This window comes from Panicum virgatum, chromosome 5N, assembly GCF_016808335.1.
Source record: "Panicum virgatum strain AP13 chromosome 5N, P.virgatum_v5, whole genome shotgun sequence".
Lineage (NCBI taxonomy): Eukaryota > Viridiplantae > Streptophyta > Magnoliopsida > Poales > Poaceae > Panicum > Panicum virgatum.
In genome coordinates this window covers 13,560,855-13,585,314 of record NC_053149.1, presented here as the reverse complement: position 1 = coordinate 13,585,314, position 24,460 = coordinate 13,560,855, and the positions used below count along the sequence as shown (strand labels likewise).

Here is a 24,460-nt window from a genome sequence, read left to right as displayed (position 1 = left end):
GATGGAAAATTCCCACCGCAATATTAACATCATGTTGCATGCAACATCCACAGTGTAATAGAAAGAAATAATAATTGCAACATCAGTACTTGACTCTTGCAACATGGGTCGAGTGTTCTTTTTCTGCGCATCGAACATCTTAATCCTAGCATTACCAATTTATATTACATTATATTACACCACCAATGCGGGTGGCTATTCAAGCCAATGAACTAAAACCCTAGTTCCCATCTATACCCTCTAAAATTACTTGACATAATAAACTATGTAAACAATTCATGAGACTATTGTTCATCAGGAGATCAACGACCTAGGAAGTAAGCTACTAAGAAAATCAAACGAGATCTACTAAGAAAAATCAAATAGGTAGCGCGAGGGCTAGACCAAAGCCAACATACATATAACTTGTTCGCCTGGCTGGTGGTTGATGGCCGGTGCTGATTTGTTGTGAGAGAAAAATACTGCTAGCTGGCTAGTGGTTGATGCTAATTTGATGCGAGAAAAAAATATTGCTGGCTGGTTGGCTAACCAACCACCCGAACAAGCCCACATAACAGATACCTGCAGCCGATCTCCCGGCTAATAACTAACCTTGTGCTAATCCAGCATGGGCATGCTGGCCATTCTGGAAACAAACCCTAGCTAGCAAGCTGGCCAGCACACATGAATATCGATCGAACCGAGATCGTAAAAAACGCAGTGTGAAACGCGGACAAAATCCCTGCCGGTTTGAACAAAATTTAGCATCTCGCAGCTTATGCATTGACTGCTGAGCAGCAGTTGTAGTGGTACGTAACTTGTGGAAACCATGCATCCTAGTCAGATCAGCCTAGGTACGGTACACCACTGTTAGGTAAACAAAGCAATATTTTATTTGTCTAAATATTCCAAAGTTGAAAACGGGAGAAAGAACCACACGCATGCATGAAATTAAAGATGAATACATCCACGACGACGACGACGACGACTAGTAGTCAGCTCGACCGCCCACGCATGAGGCCCGTCCGTGTTGAGGAATATATATATATATATTATATTGTAGGCGATGGATGGATCATGGATGGATGATGGATCAGCAGCAGTTTCATCACCAGCACGTGTTGATCAACTCGTCAAAAATGGTTAGGCCGCACGAGCTCGATCATATCACCTTTTCAGATCAGCTAGCCGGCGGGTTGCTATCTGAAGATTTTGGTGAACAGTCGTCTGCACGTACGTGAGAACATGTGTGTGTGCACAGCCTGGTACGATCGTTCGTTCGCGAATACGATTCCCCAATCCCATCTAGAATTTGTTGGCTGCAAGTAACTGACGACTGCGTGCATCGATCCATGCTGCTGGCCAGCTCAGTGACGGAAAGTGCAAGCATGCAAGCTGGCCGGTGATGTACTTAATGTACGTGCCTAGCTGCCTTATCATATACTACTATAGATCGAGTATAGCTTGATGGTTCTTTCCCTTGCTTTTATACGGGGAACTAATGACTGGTGACCCCGGTTCCAAAACAGGGGCATGCTACGTAGGGATTATTCCCTCGAAACAACGCAACAACAGTTCGTGCAGAGTGTGCAGATAGATATATAGGGAATTTTACTGCTTTCCAGACAAGGGTTGGTTAAAGCCCCTCTCAAATCATTTTCAGTAGGTGTATTATTAGGATCTAAAAATCAAACCTCATGAATTATGAACAACAATTAGTTGAATTATATGAATGTTTGATTATAAGCGTTGTATGGATTACGGATAGGTTTGTATTTCAAATCTCTTTTCCCGGGAGACATTGATTTTTATAGCAATTGATATGTTATATTGTAAGAGAAATTGGTGGCAGAAATTGTATACCTCCAAAAGACCTTCAAATCCCTACTAGTAAGCCTCATAAAATGAGCAGAGTTATAGCACTAAATTCAGTACCCATCAAGTTCTAATTCTTGGTTAGTCTCAAGAAGATAGGATGGTAATGCTCACTTTCAGTGATAGAGCGAAATTAACTTGTGCTGCGTTGTTGATGGGGTTATTATATGCTTTTGGACCCTTCTGTTGTAGTTAACGTGTCACTGGTTGCTGAACAAGAGAAGCAGTATTCTTAACAACTAATAGTACTAAATTAGATAGCCACTAACATAGCACAAATTCTCCAGCGAGATGGTTTGGGTAGGACAAAGCATAAATTCACACATTAGCAGCTAGTACGCCTAATATTAGTAATGCATAGATTCAGGAGGAAGATAACGAGAACTTCAATTTTGGCACACATATCAGCAATATACTTGAAAAAGCAACTTTAACACACAAAAAGAAAAAAACATTTCCTTTGCGGCGCTCACCACGTACTGTACAAACCGAACCGACTCTGATTTATCAATCCATCAGCATGCCAGTTTAATTACAGGGTGCAAGCTAAGGGATCCAACAATGTGCCATCACGTAGGCACTAGGAAACTAGCTAGGATAAGCCAAAATCTTTCTTTGCAGATGCTGCAAGCTCGTCTACAGCGAAAAGAAAACATCAATTCCATCCCCTATTATTCCTGCCGTACACCAAAATATATACTTGACAATGAGCGAGTATCGATATTTTTTCATGATAAAAGGCCATCGCTCTCAAAGGTCGAATTCCCTTTCACTAAATTCCCTTTCACCAAAAAAAAATTGTCCCAAGGAGATGAGCTAGCACACGTACAGCTCAAATTCTCTTGTGTGATCGCTAAGTAAAGTAGTAAACTAGAGCGAGTGAATCGTATTCCCTTCTTGAGAATTTGGCTCCTTTTTGTTTTCTTTTCGGGGGGAAAGGTTGGTAGGATTCCGCACACAACGTATATTTTTTCGACAAGCGATCGAATACTTATCTAACTTCAACGGAATTATAGCTTTATCCATCTCCCTGTAAACAATGCATGAGCAATAATTATTCGTGGCTAGATCTCCCCATTTGCAATTAAGCAAACATTTCCACCCCCACCGTCCCCATCAGCATTTGATGCAAATTGTACCCAAATTTTCCTCTCTTTTCTGCGTGTCGCGATGGCACGGCGACACGTGGCGGGGATCGGGCGACGATCTCAAACTGATCTGTCACCTGAATTCGGTCTGAACATAATATATGGCAGTAGCTTCGGAGAACTTATTTACCTCTTTTTCAGAGACCATACAGTACACGTACAGTGGATGATACCGGATGCCACTGCACTATCACACCCTTTCCAACGATCCGTGTGTGCACTCGTGTCTTTCATTTCTTTCTTTTCGCAAATATATTCCAGGTAGCTTATCAAGCACAATGCGGATGGAGGAGAGAATCCTTAACGAACACTGTTCCAAATAAAAATGAGCAGATTGATCCCTATCACACTTCGCTGTTCAGATTGCAGGAACAGCAGCAGCATCTCTTTCGCATGGCCTAGCCTAACTGCGGCCCCACACTGCAAACCAAGATGTTCTTGCATGCATTGATCTCTAGCTAGCTGGTTTATTATTGCCTTTGCCTCATCCATTACATAAGCATCATGATATCTACTAACTATAGTACTCTATCTAGTAGTAGGATATCTTCGCTTAAAAATTTGTATGTGTGTTGTCTCCCACATCGATGTCGCCTCTACCCCCACACCATCAACCTTTGGCCCTTTTTGGGTAGCTGCTTCATGCTCTATATATAGACCCCCCTTGATCCTCCCTCCCTTGCTCCATCCATCCCCAGCAGCAGCAACCATCTCATCAGCTTCTCTCTCGAGCTCTAGCTACTAGCCTGCAGCTAGCTAGTAGCTGTTGTTGATCGTGGACGCAAGTAGCCGTCCAGCAGCTAGGCCAGGTAGCCCACTAGCTGATCAAGGAGGGAACTAGATAGTAGAAGGAGAGGAAGATGTCTGGCGTGTGGGTATTCAAGAACGGGGTGGTGCGGCTGGTGGAGAACGGCGCGGCGGGCGGCGGCGAGGCGGCGCGGAAGCGGAAGGCGCTGGTGCACACGCCGAGCGGGCAGGTGGTGAGGTCGTACGCGGAGCTGGAGGCGGAGCTGCGGGCGCTGGGGTGGGAGCGCTACTACGAGGACCCGGCGCTGTACCAGTTCCACAAGCGGGGAGCCCTCGACCTCATCTCCCTCCCCGCCGACTTCGCCAGGTTCTCCTCCGTCCACATGTACGACATCGTCGTCAAGAACCGCGACTCCTTCAGGGTCGTCGACATCTGAATCCTCATCTCTAGCTCGTCCGCCATTGATGCTGCTGCCGAGCGATCGAGCTTCGCATATATTGTTGTTCGTTCTCTGATCGATCGACGATCCATATGCACGTGCATGGCCATCTGATCGATCTAGGTATCCATGCAGCTGCTTGTTAATTATTAGTTGTGACTTTGTGACTTGTGAGGAGGGCCGCCGCAGCCTTCATCAGCTAGTGTGACAGCCGTTCTCGATCGTCGTTTTGCTTAATTTCTCGATGCAGTGTGTGTGAGTGTCCGTCAGAGTGTGTGAGACTGATGAATCAGTAGCGTCCATGGTTGCTGGTGTTTCCTGATGTAATCTGCTTTCTCATGTGACTGTAAATTTATCGTTTGTGCCAGTGAGATGCATATGCATACTGTTATGCAAATTCCATTTCGTTAGTTACACATGTATGTTCCCTATATCAAATGGAGCGTGTGAAATTGTGTAAACCCATTCCGTTCCCTGTTCAGATCAAGTCATTTCCAAAAGGAAAAAAAAATTCAGATCAAGGGCTAGCGGCGCCCTGCACTGCTGAATGAATAATACTTAGAGGTGAGTGGTAAGATAGCAGCAGCCAGGGTTTTCTCTACCGGCCGAGAAATTCCGAAATTTCCGAAATCACCCGTCTACCGGTGGGGCCCGGTATTTTGCTGGTACCGCCCAAAATTTTCGGCATTTTGAAACTGTGTGCGCTAAAAATTAGAACTTGTACTAGTCAAGAGGTTAGGTGCCTTTCTTCCCCTTATATCATGAAATTGATTGACTATGCTAGCTAAAATATGTAGTGATTTCTTACATATTGCTTGCCAAAATTGACTGACTATGCTTTCTGATGTGTGAATTCTTACATATTGCTTGCTAAAATTGTAGTGATTTGGCATGAAAGTACTATGGGATATGGACTAATTTATGACCAGATTATGCCATTATGGTGCTGCTTGTTGTATTTTGGATTGTGCACTGATATTATGTAATATTTGGCACTATGGTGGACTTTATAATATTTAGGACTGGACTATTTATACAAATATCATTGAATTGGTAGTTTATAGTATGTGTACATTTGTTTTTTTATCTAAAATTATATAGAACCGATGTACATGATTTTTCTGAACAAAAAGAATGTTTTTTTATAAATTTTGTCCGAAATTTTTTTTGTATTGCCGATAAATTCCCGTTTACCGGTGACCACCGAGATTTTAAAAATACCGGTAGAGAAAACCTTGGCAGGAGCTGCTGCTGGCGGGTTTTTTATTTTTATATTTTTTATTTCTGTTTTTTACAAAAAATATATTTTCGAGTTGGAAATTTACAGAAATATACCCCGGCCGCCCTGCTGCCGGGCGGCCGGATCCTGGCCGCCCGGCTGCCGGGCGGCAGGGGCTAATCTGCAAAAAAAAGAGGAAACAAAATTGCGGACAGGTCCCTGGGAACCCGCCGCCCGGCAGCCGGGCGGCCGGCCTCCCAGGCCGCCCGGCCCCCCTTTATATAAGGGTGTTGGCTGCCCATCCCCCCTCATTTGCCTTGCTAAAAATCCAGAAAAAAGAAAAAAGAGGGAGGGAGGGAGAGGCAAAGCGGCGAAGCCCTGTCGGATTTTCAAGCCGGCGACTTCGCCGGCTTGAAAATCCGACAGGGCTTCGCCGCTTTGCCTCTCCCTCACCCCTCCTCTCCCTCTCTCCCTCTTTTTTCTTTTTTCTGGATTTTAGCAAGGCAAATGAGGGGGGAGGGGCAGCCAACACCCTTATATAAAGGGGGCCGCCCCCCAGCCGGGCGGCCTGGGAGGCCGGCCGCCTGGCTGCCGGCGGCCGATTCCTAGGGACCTGTCCACAATTTTTTTCTCTTTTTTTTTGCAGATTAGCCCCTGCCGCCCGGCAGCCGGGCGGCCAGGTCCTGGCCGCCCGGCAGTGGGGCGGCCGGGGTATATTTCTGTAAATTTCCAACTCGAAAATATATTTTTGTAAAAAACAAAAATAAAAAATATAAAAATAAAAAAACCGCCCGCTGCTGCTGCCGCTGCCAGAGGCCCAGAGCGCGGTTGGCCGTCAGGCCCGTTAACAGTTGCAGAATTGCGGGCTAGTATCCCGTTAAGATTCGGCCTTATCTGCAGTTACAATTTTAACCTAAAGGGCCATGGCCCACAGAGGAGAATGGAGTAAACCTGAACTTCGTATGCATTGAAAGATCCAAAAACCTGAGGCCCACCCGAAGCGTGTCTAACTCCATGATGGACCATTCGCAGTTGCTTCCCTCCCTAGCTGCAGTAGGGGCATCTTATAACTCCATTATTATTCTAAAAAAACATTTAAAAGATCCAATAGAACCCTCCACAGCTTCTCGACATGGAGCCAACTAATTGGAACAAGAAAACAACTAGAGCTATTTTTTAGATTACTAAAAATTAGCATGTAGATCCAAACAAGATCTAAATAGAAAGCACGTATATAACAAACCTTGCACATAGGAGAGCAATTTACTGGAACTGGATAAGGTTTCCTAAGAAACACACATGTTTTTAACCTTGACTGGTGGACCGCATTAACTCTGTTCTAAAAAAAAATTGGGCACTTTATCATTAAACGGATTAATGAGAAGAAAAAAACTTCCACACGTCCCAAACGAACCAACCAAATGGTCGTCATTTCTGTCAATCAACAGATAAACTCTTCGTGACTAACTAAGGCCCTGTTTAGTTCCCAAATTTTTTTCTACAGTATCCGTCACATCAAATCTTCAGACACATACATGGAGTATTAAATGTAGTTGAAAAAATAATTAATTACACAAATGATGAGATAAATCTTTTAAGTCTAATTAGTTCATGATTGTACATTAATTACCAAATAACAACGAAAATGTTACAGTACTAAAATCTAAAAAATTTCACGAACTAAACACAGCCTAAATTATAACCATGCTATGATCTACGATGGCTATACCTTAGTTAGATGGAGGCTGGAAAAAGGTGAGCCGGCAGGACATGCACCGGACGGCGGCCATTGATGCCTCGCGTCGCCGATGATCAGCTTGGGAAGCGATAGGTAGGGGGCCTTGGACGGCGACCTGTGAAGGGCTTGCAGGTGCTGCTGCCCCCTACCGGCGAAGCAGATCCAACTGAAACGGACGGACGGACGGCTGCCGTTGTGGTACGATGACCGAGCAGAGATTACAACTAGTTAACATATTATTAGTGTATATATATATACACACACATATATATATACATATATACCCATATATATACATATATATACATATATATAATGCATCTCTATATAATATATAACCATATATAAGTATACTTCTTAATAAAAAACGTGCTTGTGGCGAAAAAAATATAAGTGCAAAAATTTAGAAGGTAGGCTACTTCTTTTATTCCAACCGAACAAGTGCCTTTTTTTTTGGCATGTCTACATTTTGGTATGGCAAATTTTGGTAGCCAATCAATCAGCACACGTAATGCTCCGGTCAGACTACACCCGTGGACTAACTAATCCAAACAGTAGGTTATTATTATTATGGGCAATCAAAGGAAAAAACAATTGCATTTGGTCGTCCGTCAGAAGCGGTCAGCTCCGGTCCCCTGCGCGCACGCAGAGATCAGCGCGCGTGTGCACACGTGACAGTTTCGTCAAGAAGCTACGTAATGCACTAATGCTACCAGACAACATTTGATTTGTTTAGGGCAAGATGGCGAGAAGAAGAAACAAAGCCATTGGAAACTAAGTAGTAGTCAGGCATGACCACGGTCCTCATGCGACTGTGCCCAAAGTCATGGCTATAAGGCCACTCAATTTATATTTTAGGAAAGTTTTGGTGGATATCGAACTGGTAGAATGGTAAAATCTTATAGCTCAGATCGCTAATGTTCAACCGGTGGATGAATCGGAAACGTTTAGATGGAATTTGACCAATTCAGGGTCCTTTACCGTTCGATCTATGTATCTTCATTTATTAGATAGACAACCGCCTTTCAGTCATAAGATGATCTGGAAATTGAAAATTCCTCTAAAGATTAAGATTTTCTTCTGGTTTCTTCAAAGGAAGATACTTTTAATTAAAGATAATCTTGCTAAGAAGAACTGGACAGGAAGCCAAAAATATTGCGGATGTAATAGTAATGAGACTATAAAACATCTTTTCCTGGGCTGTCCTTATGCGAGAATGGTTTGGAGAATTATCTTTTACGCTACAGGTTTAATGCCACCTAGATCAATTAGTCATATATTTAATTCTTGGCTGTCTAATCAATCTAAAAAGATTAGGAATTTCATCTGGGTGGAGGTTGCTACAGTATGCTAGGCGATTTGGAGATGTCGCAATGATATTATTTTTAACAAAATCAAAGTTAACTCGATTTTGCAAGTCATCTTCAGAGGGAACGTACTGGTTATGTTTCTGGGCGCAGTTGCAGCGTGAGGAGCACGCCAAGAACGCACTCTCCAGCTTTAGCAGACAAATTGAGATAGTAGCTCTTGATTTAGTTAAAGGAGGGTGGAAGCATGCTTATCGTTTGCAGTAGTTCTTTGTCTTATTAGGACTGGTGTGTCTTTTTCTGTTTTTGCAAATATTGTAATAATGACCGTGTATGCCCCTGGTCATAGAGACCGGATTTGGAATTCTTTTTCTAAAAAAAATGACCACGGTCCAGACTGGCCTGCTCTGCTAGCTCTAAGGATGGCAACGGGTCGGGTTCGGATTGGGTGGAGTCTCCGTGCACCCAAAACCGAAACCCGAAATCGAAACCCGAACCCGAACCCGAAACCGATTCGGGTGGAAATCCATCACCAAAACCAAACCCGCGGATACCCGAAACCCGAATGGATACCCGAAACCCGCAGATAAATATACACATATTCACATGAATAAACAAGATGCAACAAATAATAAATATTTTCATGACTCAACTTTCAATAAATTTAATAGTCTAAGTAAATAAATTATCATTAACATATTATAAAACATGAGTTTTAATTTCAAATAATTTATTTCGGATATCCATTGGATATCCACGGGTGGAAACCAAAACCCGAAACCGAACCCGAACCCGAACCTGAAAACCGTGGGCGAAAAACCAACACCAAACCCGAAACCCGAAAAACCGAAACCCGCGGATACCCACACCGAACCCGATCCCCCGCGGATACCCGCACCGAACCCGATCCGCTGCCATCTCTAGCTAGCTCTGGGTTCATCTAGCCACACAAGTAGGGGGCTAGTAAGGGGTCTATAAATCTATACTATAAAGATCGAAAATAATTGAAAATTTTTCTCACTTGAATTGGGTCCACCGTATTCGGACTCGTATGTCAGGGACAAAGAAGGTGGAAGGGGTGAAGACTCATACAAACCGCAAGTGAGGCCGTGTTTCTGCCAAAAACTTAATTTTTTTCTCACCCGACACTCGCCTACCCGCCCGCCGTCTTTCCTCAGTCCGTGTCGATCACGCCTCCGGTCCTGCCGGGTACCCACTGCCCGGGAAAAAATTGATGGGATGGTCCCAGCTGTTCATGAGGATCCACCTCCCCTCAGATGGCCGCCACTGAATCCCCCATCGTCCGCTGCAGAGTGTCCGCCACGCAGCTGTTCGCCGGAGCCCCCCAACGTCGGCCGCGCAGCTCGTTCGCCGGAGCCCCCGCCACACTGTCCGCCGCCGCAGCTCCGCAGGTCCCCACGCCTCCCACAGCGACGAGTCCAAAGGCATGGAGAGGCCACACCCACAACCGTTGGCTTTGAAAGTTAATTTGATGAAAGGATTTGCCCTCGGCTTCATCGATGGCAGCGCGGGTGTGGAATTGTGGATGGTGCGGCGAATTGAAGTGGAAGCTAGCGGGAAGGCCATGCGGCGAGTCACGACGCCGGCCGGAGCGCCGCCAGCTTGCACTGCTATGAGCAGCAGCCCCCTCGCGAGTCCTCGAAAAATTGCTGCAACGTAAGTTCCTTCGGCTTGATTTTTGTCTTCTTGATTGCTCGTTAGATTGGAATTTTAATAATTATGGCTTGTTGATTCAAACATGTCGTAGAAATCTGGCTTGTTGATTCAAAGGTAAATTTTGTGAATTTGAATGGATTCCAGTTATGTACAACCATTAGCCTTGTTGCACAAACCGCAAAGAACACTACTTTCAATCCTCCATACTATAATTAGGTTGTCTCTAGCATAGCACTTCAGCACTGTTCTCCCATCGTGTTCTGCTGTATTTTTCTTTAGGAAGTTATGTAAAATACCTCCAGTCAATTACTGCAAATTTTCGGTGCTTTTATTGAAAGTGAGGGGCTCAATTAGTGATGACTGGTAATAAATATCTCAGTCTTGTTTGTATAAATATTACTTTATTTTTGTTCAGAATTTCTAAATATGATTTAGTAAAAATAAAAATAATATGCCTTAGAGGGTAATGGGTGCTGCTGGTTCCATGGTACCATGGGGATGCTCATAGTTTGAATAGTGTAGTGTTTGGTTGGTGGGATGGGCATGGATGCGATGGAGCGGCTCCACTTCTAAAGGCACACATGGAGAAGCTGCAGGCAGAAGCCGACGCAAGGCGGAGCCGCGGACCTGGACACAAGCGGTGGTGCCGACCTAGGCGTCCGGAGCGCTCGGACGAAGGCGTCGAGCTATGGACCTAAGCAGCTGGATACTGAGATGGCAAAATGTATGGGAAGAATGTTAAATAAACAATTTGGTAGTGCTCTGTATTTAATATGAACTTTTAAATACGTGCAAATTTTAAAGATCGAGCTTAAAAGAGCTGGCTCATATTCTATATTCTTTTCTTAGGCGCCACCAGTGAAAGATCACATAAAAAATAAACGAGAGACGGGCGTACGCTAGGTTAATTCCAGCACATGGTGCCTCATTTGCGTGACTCAGCTTGCAATTATTCTTTTTTGAACGAACGGACTCAGCTTCCAAATATGAATACATACATGCATGTTGAGTCTTAATTTGCTTCCAGTGATTGATTCTTCTGTAACCGATGATAGCCCGTTAGAGCATGTTTAACAATATTCTCTTTTATTTCTTCTCTTCCCTCCAGCTCATCACAAATCTGATGCGGTAACTCTTTCAGCCCGTTTACATCGTTCTATTAAATTTGCTGGTTTATTCGCCCAATATTTCGGCAAACTGAAAAACGCTAATATGCTTTACAAATCCCTCTGGAAGGAGTATTTTTGAACTAGGAAGTAGGTATGATTAGAGGTTGAATTAGATTGCGATCAAGATACTAGCAGCACGATCCATTGCCACCCCTTGAGCAACGGGCTGACGGCGCCTCACTGATTCTCGGCCAGCCGGCCGGCCGCCTACCGCTATTGTCATACGGCTTCAGCCTCAGCGTGGAGAATCTGTCCGTCCAGTAGAAAGTAGAGAAGAAACTGGCAGAGGAGGCTGATCGCAGGCACGATCGACGAACTGGGCGCCAGCTCGAGAGCAAGCTTTGACACGTTCGACCCGAGCACGCTCGCGCCCGTGCCCCCGCCCGACCGGTCGCGCGTACGCCACCGTCGCCGTCGCCGGCCTGCCGGCATGCACCAACCGGTGCACTGGCGCCTCGTTGAATTGGTAGCACGCGACGCGGGCCATCCGGTGTAACCACCTCCAGCGCACAGCAGCTCCCTCACGCTGTAATCTACGCAGTGGCCAGCCTTATCCGTTTAATCAGCATATTACACGTTTAACGATGGTTTAATCTGTTTAAATGACCATTTAATCTAAATAAATAGCTAAACGGTAGGCGACCGTTTGTTTAGCTTAGTACCATTTAGACTAATATTGTTGGCAGCACAAGGCAGCGGAAGCGGGCGGCATCTCCTGTTCTCCTCTGTCCCCCGAGAGAGGCAACCTAGCAGCGGCATCTCCCGTTCTATTCTGCTGCTCCCACACTGCTCATCGTGGATCGGGGACCAGTTAGCGTGGCAGCAAGCGAATGCTCTACCAGGCACGTGCAGCGCAGTGTGTCGTAGAATGTAAGGGATCCGATCGATGCTCAGTGCGGCGCCATTAATCACAGAAATTGTATGGTGCACTCCTACTGAACAATCGCACCTTGGGTCAACATCGCGGTGTGGTCTCTGAGGTCCGAACTACGGTGTGGTAAAACTATTAAACTAAAATCTTGGTTCAATACGATAAAAAAAAACCTTGGTTCAACACTAAACCCGAAAGAAAGTATGTATAAAACCCCTGCTTCCAAACAATTTGCTCGGTGTTTAACTTCTTTTACTGGCAATGATTTAGCCATTTTACTGCAGTCTCTATATTAGTTACCTTTAATCCAAGTTCACGGAAAAAAAACTGTCATCAGCGCGGCGTGCTTCAGAACTTGGTAGCGTAGCGCATGCCGAACCGTGGCCGGTAGTCACTGGGTGTGCCAAAGCCTCCCCTCCCCCTGCCCGTGCCGGCCGTGCAGGCGCTGGGCGCGGCACCCGTCGTTCCGGCCGAGGGGCCAACCGCCGACGTGCCAGCCATGCCCGCACGCGACGCCCGTCCCCTCCGCCGTGCGTGTCCTCGGCTCCTAGCGTTCGTTCCTCGCTCCCTACGCTACCCTACCACCCTACTCCCCCCCCCCCCCCCCCCCCCGAGCGCCTGGCCTCGCGATCGCTGCCTGCGCCGCTCGTGATCCGATGCGCGCGCACCAACCGCGCAGCACACCCGCCCCGGCCCGGCCGCCGTCGAGGTCACGCAATCATGCCGCCAAGTATGTTCGTATGTGTACAGGGGAGAGGAGACAGGCGGATCGGCGACCCGACTCCATGTGTGCTGCTGCGCCTGCCTCCAACGCCGGCAGCGCGCGCGCGCCAATGATCAGGTGGTGACCGCGTCGCGACGGCGAGGCTGAGGGAAGAGTGACCAGCCAGCCAACAGTCGCTGTCACTCCGCACAGCGCCTCACCGACGCCCGACGCGACGCCCCTCTCCCCCTCCCCTCCCGCGACCTCCCCTCACCTACTGCCGCGCCCGCCATTGCCATATAACCACCCCCTCGCTCTCCCTCGCCACCAGACGCGCGCCACCGCTTCCATCTCGCGCCGGCCCTCCTACGCCATCACATCACCACCAAGCCAAGCCAAGCCAAGCCAAGCAAGCCTCGCCTCCGCATTGCTCCGCTCGCCATGGCGTGCCTGCTCCGTGCCACGGCGCTGCTCCTCGCGCTCGCGGCGCTGGCCGCCACGGCGCTCCCGGCGCCGGCGGCGGCGGGCGGCGTGTCCGCCGGCGGGGACCTCGGCCACCTCGTGATGCGGCGCGGCGCGCGGGCGTGCCGCGGCACCGTGGGCGAGTGCATGGGCTACCTCGACGTGGACGCCGAGGGCGAGGCCGACGTGGCCGGGATGGCCACCGGCGGCAGCAAGCGCCGGGTGCTGCAGGGCGGCTCCGGGTACATCGGCTACGACGCGCTGCGCCGGGACAACGTGCCCTGCTCCCAGCGCGGCGCCTCCTACTACAACTGCCAGCCCGGTGCCGAGGCCAACCCCTACTCCCGCGGCTGCAGCGCCATCACCCAGTGCCGGGGCTGATCGCGCCCTGCACGCGTGTTCCACCTCAAATCATGTTGCTGCTAGCTTCATGGTGATGTTTGTCTTACGAGTTCGAGAGATGGGTTGCGCAGTGGAGATGTGTCTGCTCTGTTCTAGCTGAGCTTCGCCTTCAGGGTGAAAGTAAAAGTAATTTATATACGACCGTGTAATTCTTGTGTCTCTGAATTTACCGCCAAATGAATTTTCATCATATGTTCCTGCATATATTTGATCGAATTTCCTGGCAAAAACATGTCGACTGAACAAACATTTCTGCATTTCCTCTATCGACAGAGTTGCGCTCAAGAAACTCATTACTGGATATATATGAACTTTGGCAAATTTTCTGGAGGTTTGTCAGGAAAGAGATGTCAATTCCTTTTGAGTTGAGCTGTCAGTTCTGAGTATCAACTTCAACCCCCATTTTTTTCACTTTTTTTGGGTGATGATCAGCAGATTCGGATCAGACCAGGCACTATGGTGACCAATCTTTAGTCATATTTGGTCTCAAAGGGAAAACGACCCTGTCTTGTTGAAGAGATCAATTCAACTGGGGCCGTGATCAAATTAGTGTTTAGATATACTGTTTAAAAATTGTTCATTTGCTGATGCCACCAACTGTGGTTGGGCTGTCATTTTTCACCTTTTGTGGAGTCAATGTACATAGGAGCTTTATTGTTGGCATAAATAAAAGCAGATTCCTTTGCTCTTCAAAGGGACATGTAACTACTCCTTTGAGTTGTGCATCCCATAGCGAAGTGACAATAAATCTTTACCATGGCCAACTGGGACCAAGGACTAAATCCCTATCCATCCTTATTCAGTGGAACTCGTATGTATTGCACAAGATTGTTAGTGCTATTTTACCACGCCATTAGCTGACATTTCATTCAGTCGTCGACATGAATCATTAGATACACAAGGTTGTTGGTCATGCTTTTACCACTCCATCTTTTATAAGAGGCAGGTTGCTCATGAACTGGTTCTGTGGAAATTTTCTTTGCTGCTCGAACATGTTTAACACTTTCCTCTTTTCTTTTTTGCAATATGGTTAGAAAAAAGGGGTCAAATGTGTATGCCAGGGACATGTGAATTGACATCTAACATGATGGTCCTCCCTTCATTTTTATTTACATGTTGTATTAGGTTTGTCTTAAGTCAAACTAGGCTAAATTTAACCAAATCTATAGAAAAATAGAGCAACACTATATTAACCAACTTATGCGCTATCGACATATATTTCATGGTGGATTCAATGAAAAAAAATTGGTATTATAAATATTATTCGTTTTTATAAAATTGATCAAATTTGACTTAGGACATACCTGATATGACATATAAATAAATTATGGAAACATTCTGTTGTCATTAACGATGAAGCATAAATAGAGAAACATTAATGGTATCTAGCAATATTAAAAAAATGTACGGATGGACAACCATTCAGAAGTGTAATTGCAAGAAAATTCAAGATAAATGCAGCTTAATACTAGTAGAAGGAAAATTCAAGGCAACTTCAATAATGCTTTGGTACAATGCACAAAACATCGTCCAACATCGTAGTCTTTTAGCTAATTCTTTTTTACAAGTAGTAATTTAGTTCTTTTGAATGTTCCTGTCATTAAAAACCAACCCTAAACAAACAAATATGCTGTCTTCATTAACTTTTTTTTTCTAAGAATCAGCCCGTACTGAATGCAGGTTGTTTTTCCAACAGAGATGCTGTGCCTTTTCTTCTTTCTTGTGGTGTTTGTCCCTATTAATAAAGGGAACGTATCTGGTGCAAACCACAACTTCGTGAAAATCCGTGTAAACCACGACAAAAAATTCGTCTAAATTCACCAAAAAATCACACATGTAGATGATATGATGATACATAATCTTGTAAAATATCTTGTCCAAACTCGACTTCGTTTGTGAGATATAAAAATAACAAATTCCAAGCCAGAAAGTTGTCCAAATGATTTGTTAGAAATTTGTTATTTTTATATCTCACAGACGAAGTCGAGTTTGGACAAGATATTTTACAAGGTTGTGTATCATCATATCATCTACATGTGTGATTTTTTTTGTGAATTTAGATGACTTTTTTGCCATGGTTTGCACGAGTTTTCACAAAGGTTGTGGTTTGCACCAGATACATCCCTATTAATAAATGCATGCTAATTGTTAACCAAAAGTTAAACACAGATTATTTTATGTATCTTTTAGTACTCCTGTGATGTCACCATGATTTGGTGACCAACCAAACATACAATTAATTTGGTGCACATCTCTTTGACACGTAGACTCCAATATGATCAAATAAACGAAGGTCATATCCCCATGTTTATCAGCCAACACATTCATATGAGGGTCTAATCCAAATACAAGGCGGCCAGTTGAGCCTTGAATCACAAGGCAAGAAATCGGTGAAGACATTTTCATGGAGGCTGAAAGCAACAATATGGAGCCGAACTGAATTTGTGGACTTCGATATTGTTGTGAACTGAATTCAGGCTCATTTTTGCTTCCAGTTGTTGCTGGTTGTGAACTGAATTTCACAAGGTCATAGCGAAGCATGTAACTGGAAGCAAAAATGAGTTCCAGTTGTTGCTGGTTGTGAACTGAATTTCACAAGGTCATAGCGAAGCATGTAACTGGAAGCAAAAATGAGCTGTTGAAACCAAGCAACAGGGCATATCTTTGCAGGTCCTTCACTTATCTGACCTTCTGGTGAACAAGATACATCTTGTACACAACCAGCACATTGGTGACCCACTCATCACCATTCTCTTTAACATCATCGTCCCTCCAGACCTGTCAGTCACCCCATGGTGCTCTAACAAGTAACAACGTACTTGTAGTTGTTTTTATATAGTTGATAACAACTTCCTTGAAGATGGTTTTCACCGCAGGAGATGATCCACTGAAATCAATGGTGCGAACCTCTCCAGTTCCTCGCAAGGCATAGAACAGGCGGTCGTCGTCACCCTGAATTATCACCCTCACTGTGCATAGATATAGGCAACTAACAGTGCAGTCTCTCACCCTCACTGTGCATAGAACAAGCACCAATTCTCCAAGCACCAACTTGACTCCTTTCTTTTCTTCTCTTCTTTCGTTTCGTGTTTGGGTGATCGGCCGCTTCGAACCAGAAGATGGCCAATGAATCTTCAGTCATCTATGGTTTCGTCAAAGGGGAAACAAACCCTGCAGTCTTGTAGAAAAGATCAATTCAAATGGTTTTGGTAATCAAATTAGTGTTTAGATGTACTCCTTAAAATTACTATTTGCTGATGCCTCCAACTCTGGTTGAGCTGTCATTTTCCATCTTAGGTGGAGTCAATGTTACCTAGGAACTTCATTGGCATGATAAAAGCAGATGGTCAGGACCACTCTTCTTTTCCTGTTGCAAATACGAGATAGATAACCACTCCTTGAGCTTTGCATCCAAATTTCCAATACTAAAATTATAGTAAATCTTGCAGATTTCGAGCAACTGAATTATCACCATTTTCAGGACTTATTTGTTTTAGAGGACTTTTTTAGGATTTCATGTCGGCTACACGTGATTGTTAATAATATTCTTATAGCCACCAGTGTAAATTGTTTAACTTCATTATAGATTTATAGCCACTATTCTTACTTCTTAGCAAATGATAATTCATGATGATTGAAACACATTCTGCAATGCATAGTTTTATTGTTAGTGTGTGTTCTTATTGTATTTAGTTATGCCAAAGGATGTTGGATCAGTTGGTCGAAGCACTCCGGCGCAACACAGGTATGGCCGTATGGGGTTCGAACCCGTGTGGAGCAAATTTCTGTCTGTGGGTAAAAAAAATCCCCCTCACTAGCGCAGCCAGGATTCGTGGGGTTATCTCGACTAGGAAGCCGGTTGCCTTCATATGAAAAACGGGTGGGCCGCCATACCCCACCCAATCGATTTTTTTATTATATTTAATTATATAGCATATTACTTTTTTAAAATAATATTTATGGGATTTCATCTAGCCGAAACTATCTTCATCTCTCTCTTTTTATAGGTTTTGCCATATCGTCAAAGCTAATTATGTAATGCCATCAAATGAAATCGAAACTCCATTGAGACTAGCCTATGGATCTGAAATAGTTATTCAGTCATAAGCCCACTGTTCATGGTTGATAGACTCAACCACCAGTGTTTATATAAATAAATTTGTGATGCTGCGAGGGAGCTTTAGCCCGGTTGGTAGCATGCCGTGATGGGAAGCTACGGCTCGGAGCGCTTCGCGCAAAAAAACCTCCTCACTTATCCCACATCCAAAGCATAGTTGGGGTTCGGCTCAGGCAACGGGCTGCAATTGTGGATTGGCCTTCTGACGAGCAACGGGCCATTGTGTACTGGTGGGGCGGGGTTCGAGAGTTTTCTCGGCTTGTGTGCGGAAATCTTCTTCTTAATACAATACCATAGAGGCAGTCTAACCCCTGGAGTTTTTTTTTTAAAAAAAATTGGGATGCTTTGGGTCCACGAGGCTGAGGCTGAGGCTGAGCCTGTTGTGCAAGACCACCCATAGTAGCGAATAAATATGTCAAAATTAGGTTAGCTCAAGGATCTTTTCTTTTTCAAGTCTAATCTTTTTTTTTCTTCCAACTTAGCTCTAACACTATTTGTGAAATACTATATGCCTAATATGCAAGTACAAGTCGTCCCACTACACTCCTATGGAATATTCTTTTTATCATCAGAACACATTATTTTCCTTTTTCAGACTACTTCCACGGAAGCCTCTTAAGTACATCTTCCCTTCTAAACATGCCACTAAAATGGACGTAGTTTAAAAATTACTAACTTCATTTTTAAATATTTACTCTCTCCGTTCCAAATTGTAGGTCGTTTTGGCAAATCTATACATGACAAAAATTATGTATCTAGATTTGCCAAAACGACCTACATGTATCTAGATTTGTCAAAACGACCTACAATTTGGAACGGAGGGAGTAACTTATGATGAGTGGATTAGCTCGCTCTATAGGCCGTAATTAGATCGGACTGCAAGTTTTCGGAATAAACTTATTGATTTGCGACAAGTCGAGGTCCGAATTTCTGATTTTCAAATATCGAAAGGGTTAGGCTCTTGATGGTAAGGGCTAATGATGGATTCGGATCGGATACGGATGAAATCGGATCCAAATGTCACTTTTTACCACATTTTAATCCGGATACGAATGCGAATGCAGATCTCGTCGGATACGAATACAAAACGGATAGTTCGAATTCGGATTCGAATCCGGATACCTTTCGATTTGAAACATAGAGCTATCACGAGTATCAGTTTATTTTGTCAACAATTTTATAGTAGATCAAAATCATTATACAAGTAGGGAATAAAGGATTAGAAGATAGCTAATAAAAATAGAATATAATTATCTATGTATAGCTTTTATATTAAATATATAATACTAATTTTAAAAGTAAAATAAATAAATATTTAAATACTTAATAATTAAGATATATAAAAAATATTTTATCATTAAATAAATAATTAATTTGACTCATATAAAATAATTTTAATCATGAAATAAATATATTAAATAGTTAAAGTTAATTTTTATATCATTAATAATTTTAATAAATATATTATTAGTTATCTAGCTTTCTAAATAATTTAAATAGTGTACATCATTAATTTATTAGATATAAAGATAAGTTTAAGATTATCTCACTAGTCACTTTTTCTTTGCGGATATTGACGGATACGGATGTGATAGTATATTTCTCGAATACGAATATGGAATCGGTTAGAGAAAAATTCTTAAAGTCGGATTCGAATGCATCCATATGACATCCATATTAAAATCGAATACGAATACAAGTATCCATATTTATATTTTAAGCAGATACGAATGCGGATAATTCAATGTTCGCCGAATCCATCCTTAATCACTAAGGGCAAGGCTAGACCCGTTCAGTGCGGTCGTTTTCTGTACTCGGCTCGCCAGCTCTTTTCCCTTCCGCTTCTCGCCGAGAGGAAACTAGGGTTTTGCTCCCGGAATCTCCCTCTCCGCCGCCGCCGCCCAGCCGCGCGCCGGAGATACCACCGCATCCCTCATCCGATCCGGCCTTTTTTATCGCCGGATCCCGTCCAAGATGGTGCGTCTCTACCCTAGTCTCCCTTCCCTTCGCTCTCATCTCGATCCCCAAATCTGAGATGTGGTTGGTTGGCCGCGTCTGACTCGATCTTTTTCTTCTTCTGCAGCTTCCCCTCTCGCTCCTCAAGACTGCCCAGGGGCATCCCATGGTAAGATCCCGGAGGCTAGCTTCGCCTTTCGTCGTCTTTGGATTCGCGTTGTTTCTAATCGTTAAAATTTTGTGATCTCAGCTCGTGGAGCTGAAGAATGGAGAGACGTACAACGGGCATCTGGTCAACTGCGACACGTGGATGAACATCCACCTTAGGGAGGTCATTTGCACCTCAAAGGTGAAATCTCGTGCCCTTCATATTCATGTCGTGATAGGTTTTAGTGAGCACAAGATTAATTAAGTGCACTGATTGACTTTGGGGGTAAATCACTTATGGTTTATGATGTCTGGAATTGCAGGATGGTGACAGGTTTTGGAGGATGCCGGAGTGTTACATCCGAGGGAACACCATTAAGTATCTTCGAGTTCCGGATGAGGTATGGATTTCTGTGTTAATGAACATTGTTAGTCTCTATTTTCAGTTTGTTCCATTGTTTAGATTCTTGTGCTTTTCATTCCCTGTCATTAGGATGTGAACTTCCCACAGGAATCATTCTTTGTGCTTCTTGAAATTTTGGTCAATATCTGCTTGTAGGCCTTGATTTGTTTTATTTTTTGGTTAAAAAATTGATTGTTTAGACTAAGTTTTATAAGAAAAGAAGGCCATTTTGTATTACAGAAGACATGATTGCACGGAGTACTTGGTCTTATGTAGCCCTTGAGGAGATTATTCAAGTAGGTAGCCTTGACAAGCTGAAGCATTGATTATCTGAATGGTAGTAGCAAATCAACCAGCATTTTGTGCAAAAACATTAAAAGAATCCGCCGATTTTCATCTCATATATTCTAAGTTTTAGTTGGTGTGCATGTCTCTGGAGAAGCACTCCTTGTGCCAAAATAAAGTCATTCTGCTATTTGAAAGTGATTTTGGTTTCACCAACAATATGTATATAGAAGTATTTTTTTATCAAAATTGTGACTTGTAAAAATAATTATTTGCATCAAGTACCTTTTACTTCCATAAAACCATTTTCCAGTTTTTGTTACTGTAAATCATGATAGGGTATAGCGGTCAAGACAAACTGGAATCATGGAGACCATGAGAAACCTAATAAGACTTCTATTTAGGTGAGCTGAGGGAGCATTTTGGGTGATTGCAGGCTATACCTTGTATTGTTATTGTTGTGACATTTAGTATTTGAAAAGAAATTAGACCAGTGAGCTAGTTGTGCTCTAATTTTTTTTGTTTAAGATCATTACTAGGTATAACACCGAGTAAACTTCCTCTTATGTTAGATCGGTACTATTACAAAGCTACGTTCCCCCAACGAAGCATAATGTGAATACGTTACTTAGATTATGGGGAACCACATATCTTTTTTGAACTGTACAGCGGGGGAGACCCCCACTGTGGTAATATATTAATATTAATAAAAATAAGTAAAAAGCTGTACAAAGCATGGGGATGGCATGATCCCCATAAAAAAAAACAACTTCAGATGCTACACATGGTAGCTACTGTACAGAATTGACCCAATTTAGAAAGTCCTCTACTGTTATCTTTTAATCTGTGAGATTGTAACTTGGTCTCCTCAATGAAGTGGAAGGTCCATGAGTTGATGGATGACCTGATGCCCTCAAATATCAAAGCATTCCTCTGTTTCCATATATTCCAGCAAGCTATAATAAAAATCTCCATGAAGAAACTGTTGTTGTTTAATTCTTGAGCTGTCTTCATCATTCTGAAGAATGGAAGGTTCTGATTCCATTGCATGCCAATCTTGCCCCAGCAAGCTCTACCAAAGTTGCAGTTGAAGAACAAGTGAAATGCTGTTTCTTCAACGTTTTCATTACACATTACACAACTATAATTTCCTCCATTGATATGAAAACTCCTTCTCAATAGGTTCTTTGTGTTTAATCTGTCCATTAAAAGAAGCCAACAAAAGACTCTCAACTTGTTGCTGCATTTGGACTTCCATATCCAGAGAAAAGGGTCTGGTGGCTTGATGTTTCTAAATTGAAAGTTATAGAACTGCTTGGAGGAATATTTGTTGGAACCCCATATGTAGTGCCAAGTGTCTTGTCGATCTACTGATACTTGTATTCCCTGGATGATGCTTTGAAGTTCTTCAAACTCTTGGTAGGCTTCCATTGATAATGGTGTGTAGAATTGCTCTTCTATAGTGTTGGTTTGCAGGAATTGTGCCACCGATATATTCTGTTTTTTTGCAAAGCTAAAGAGCCTTGGAAGTGAGTCCTTTAGGAGCCTGTTATTCCAAACATCTAACCAGAAAAGAACACTTTTTCCATCTCCCACCGTACATGTAGCCACACCTCTGAATTGGTCACATAGCTTCAACAGATCTTTCCACCAAAATGAACCAACCTCCCCGGTTGCATGAGGAATTGTACCATCTGGTAGGTACTCTAGATGAGTTTGACCCATGGAATGTCCCTTTTATTGTAGAATTTATCTAAATGTTTTAAGAGCAAGGTTGTATTTTGGCTTCTTAAGTTTATGACTCCAAGTCACTTGCTGATATAGACATCAATAGAAAGCACAAGTACATGCAAATTTCTAGTGAACTGCACAAAGTACAAGTATTGAGCATGCTTTTCACGTAAAAACCTGATTCTGTTGGCAGTTGAGGTGTAACTGCTATATTGTAGTTATGTGATACAACTCACAGTACTTGTAGTTTTTTTTTTGGGAAGTGGAAGTACTTGTAGTTTTGTGTTACAGTGGTGATGAAACTTGAAGTTTTGTGCAGTACTGCAGTGCAGTCTAAAATGTCCTATACTGGACGTAACTAAGTTGTAGCATTGCATTTAACACATTTCTGAAATAGTTCTGAAGCACTCAAATAAATCAACTGATGAAAATGCAGAATAAATTATGTATCTTCTCCTCAGTTTCCTTTATTTGGTCCCATGCTAGATTTTCTTATGTGCTTTCTTCAGTCTGTCTAACTTTCATCGTTGACCATAAACTTTGGAACTTCAATTGCAATGAAATATGCTCAGCAACCATCAGTTCTTTTGTAGTACACTAGGATTTCCCTTTTCTGTAGTTGTATTTTTTTTTCTTCCCATGCCACTATTGTTTATATTCTGTTAGTCAATATACTAAGATACATCAGCATTTAGTTATCCAGTATGTAGCTTAATTTGAATGACTTCATTTCTTTCTTCAGGTTATTGACAAAGTTCAGGAGGAAACTTCCAAAAGCCGATCAGGTATGAAGCAGTTAACCAAAACTTTGACAGCATACATTTTTACATGTTTTCACTGTTCATTAGCCACGCAATTTTTTGAATTCAAACTATGTGTTACTGGTATGATCTCTGAACCTGTGATTACACCATTTCATAATATTGGTCAGCTTTGTTTTGTACAATCTCTAATAGACATTTTTTACTTTCGTAAGCAATTGTAGTATGTGAATGCATAGTGTAATTTTTCAAAAGCATGTTGGATAACAATAGGGACCATTTTCATGTGGCTTACTGGTGTTAAGTCTCTGATCTAGTATAATGTGGACCTCAGTTTCTATGCATGGTGAATGCATCTATGTTTACAGAGCAACATTTTATGGAATATGCATAGTTTTAACGTTTTATTAAAGAAAATGTTGACTCTGACTCATCTTAATGTCCCTGTCTGTAAGTGCATTCTATCATGGCATGCTTCTCATGGTTTGCAGTGCGTTGGCATGGATGTCTCTGCCTGTTTTCCATTTGTCTGTTTCATTTAGGCACACATGCAATAATCTATTAGCTTTTATCAGTTATATTCTGTCAACAAATGGAAAAATATTGTGATACTTGTTCATGGAGTTTGAGTCATCATTGCATAGCAGTTGGTTATTCAGGGTCGAGTTATTGATTCTGTTGTAAATGCAGATAGGAAGCCACCAGGTGTTGGCCGCGGAAGAGGAAGGGGAGACGTTGGTGCTAAACCTGGCGGCAGAGGCATTGGACGTGGCCAAGATGATGGAGGCAGAGGCAGTGGTGGCCGGGGAAGGGGTGGAGTTGGTGGGAAAGGTGGTAACAAAGGTATGTACATCTTTCTTAACCACTTGAAACGTTTTTGTAGTTTCCCATTTCAAGAGATACTAATCTGTTGCCTGCTTTTACTTATTGGCAGGTGGAGGCCGTGGCCGTGGCTGAAGCTGGTTGTCACATCGGAGAATGCCGCTTTTTAAGGCCTGTAGCTGTGTTGCATAGATTGCTTAGGACGTGAATCATGGAGCTGGAATTGGTTGGTTGTTTTCTGTGACAAAAACCAAAATGGTTGGTGTGATCTAAACACCGAGGAAGAGGCGTCAGCCAGGCTTGGCTCTCTTCCTCGAAATTGTTTACTTGATGGTGAGTAAGCCAATCTGTTTTGCTGAGAGGTATCCAGATTCAGTGGCTAATTGGTATTGACGAGTATTGAGATAGCAGCGCTGCTTGTGCAGGGTTATGGTCAGTTTTCATGCCATCTCAAATTATCGCACTTTTAGCATGAGATGTTTAAAAAGTAGATTTATAATG

The 24,460-nt window shown here is 43.2% G+C and overlaps 3 protein-coding genes and 1 long non-coding RNA gene across 5 annotated transcripts; all 4 read left to right on the top strand.

Moving 5' to 3' along the window:
- Positions 1-3,559: 3,559 nt before the first annotated feature.
- LOC120676557 (flowering-promoting factor 1-like protein 1) lies at positions 3,560-4,600 on the top strand. Its single transcript, XM_039957890.1, has one exon. It carries the CDS (start codon positions 3,863-3,865, stop codon positions 4,184-4,186), a length of 324 nt encoding a protein of 107 aa, XP_039813824.1. The 5' UTR covers positions 3,560-3,862; the 3' UTR covers positions 4,187-4,600.
- A 5,001-nt stretch (positions 4,601-9,601) lies between these two features.
- On the top strand, positions 9,602-10,941 carry LOC120676587. Its single transcript, XR_005675908.1, has 2 exons — positions 9,602-10,130; positions 10,653-10,941. It is a non-coding gene; the product is annotated as an uncharacterized LOC120676587 (long non-coding RNA).
- A 2,211-nt stretch (positions 10,942-13,152) lies between these two features.
- LOC120676552 (rapid alkalinization factor-like) lies at positions 13,153-13,953 on the top strand. The gene has a single exon (XM_039957883.1). The coding sequence runs from the start codon at positions 13,315-13,317 to the stop codon at positions 13,714-13,716; it is 402 nt and encodes a 133-aa protein (XP_039813817.1). The 5' UTR covers positions 13,153-13,314; the 3' UTR covers positions 13,717-13,953.
- Positions 13,954-19,633: 5,680 nt separating this feature from the next.
- LOC120676549 (probable U6 snRNA-associated Sm-like protein LSm4) lies at positions 19,634-24,366 on the top strand. Of its 2 annotated transcripts, none has more exons than XM_039957878.1 (7): positions 19,634-19,831; positions 19,938-19,979; positions 20,061-20,159; positions 20,281-20,358; positions 23,119-23,161; positions 23,828-23,980; positions 24,072-24,366. In XM_039957878.1, exons 1-7 carry the CDS (start codon positions 19,829-19,831, stop codon positions 24,092-24,094), a joined length of 441 nt encoding a protein of 146 aa, XP_039813812.1. In that variant the 5' UTR covers positions 19,634-19,828; the 3' UTR covers positions 24,095-24,366. The 2 variants fall into 2 exon arrangements, with proteins under 2 accessions (XP_039813812.1, XP_039813813.1); XM_039957879.1 differs by having other exon boundaries at positions 20,061-20,141; positions 24,072-24,355.
- Positions 24,367-24,460: the final 94 nt, after the last annotated feature.

What these genes read in the sequence shown, in the direction of transcription:
- LOC120676552 (XM_039957883.1), top strand. Translation starts at nt 13,315, where the DNA reads ATGGCGTGCCTGCTCCGTGCCACGGCGCTGCTCCTCGCGCTCGCGGCG.
- LOC120676557 (XM_039957890.1), top strand. Translation starts at nt 3,863, where the DNA reads ATGTCTGGCGTGTGGGTATTCAAGAACGGGGTGGTGCGGCTGGTGGAG.
- LOC120676549 (XM_039957878.1), top strand. An exon ending in CTGCCCAGGGGCATCCCATG is followed by an intron (nt 19,980 to 20,060) that starts GTAAGATCCCGG and finishes TTGTGATCTCAG; the next exon opens with CTCGTGGAGCTGAAGAATGG. An exon ending in AACTTCCAAAAGCCGATCAG is followed by an intron (nt 23,162 to 23,827) that starts GTATGAAGCAGT and finishes TTGTAAATGCAG; the next exon opens with ATAGGAAGCCACCAGGTGTT.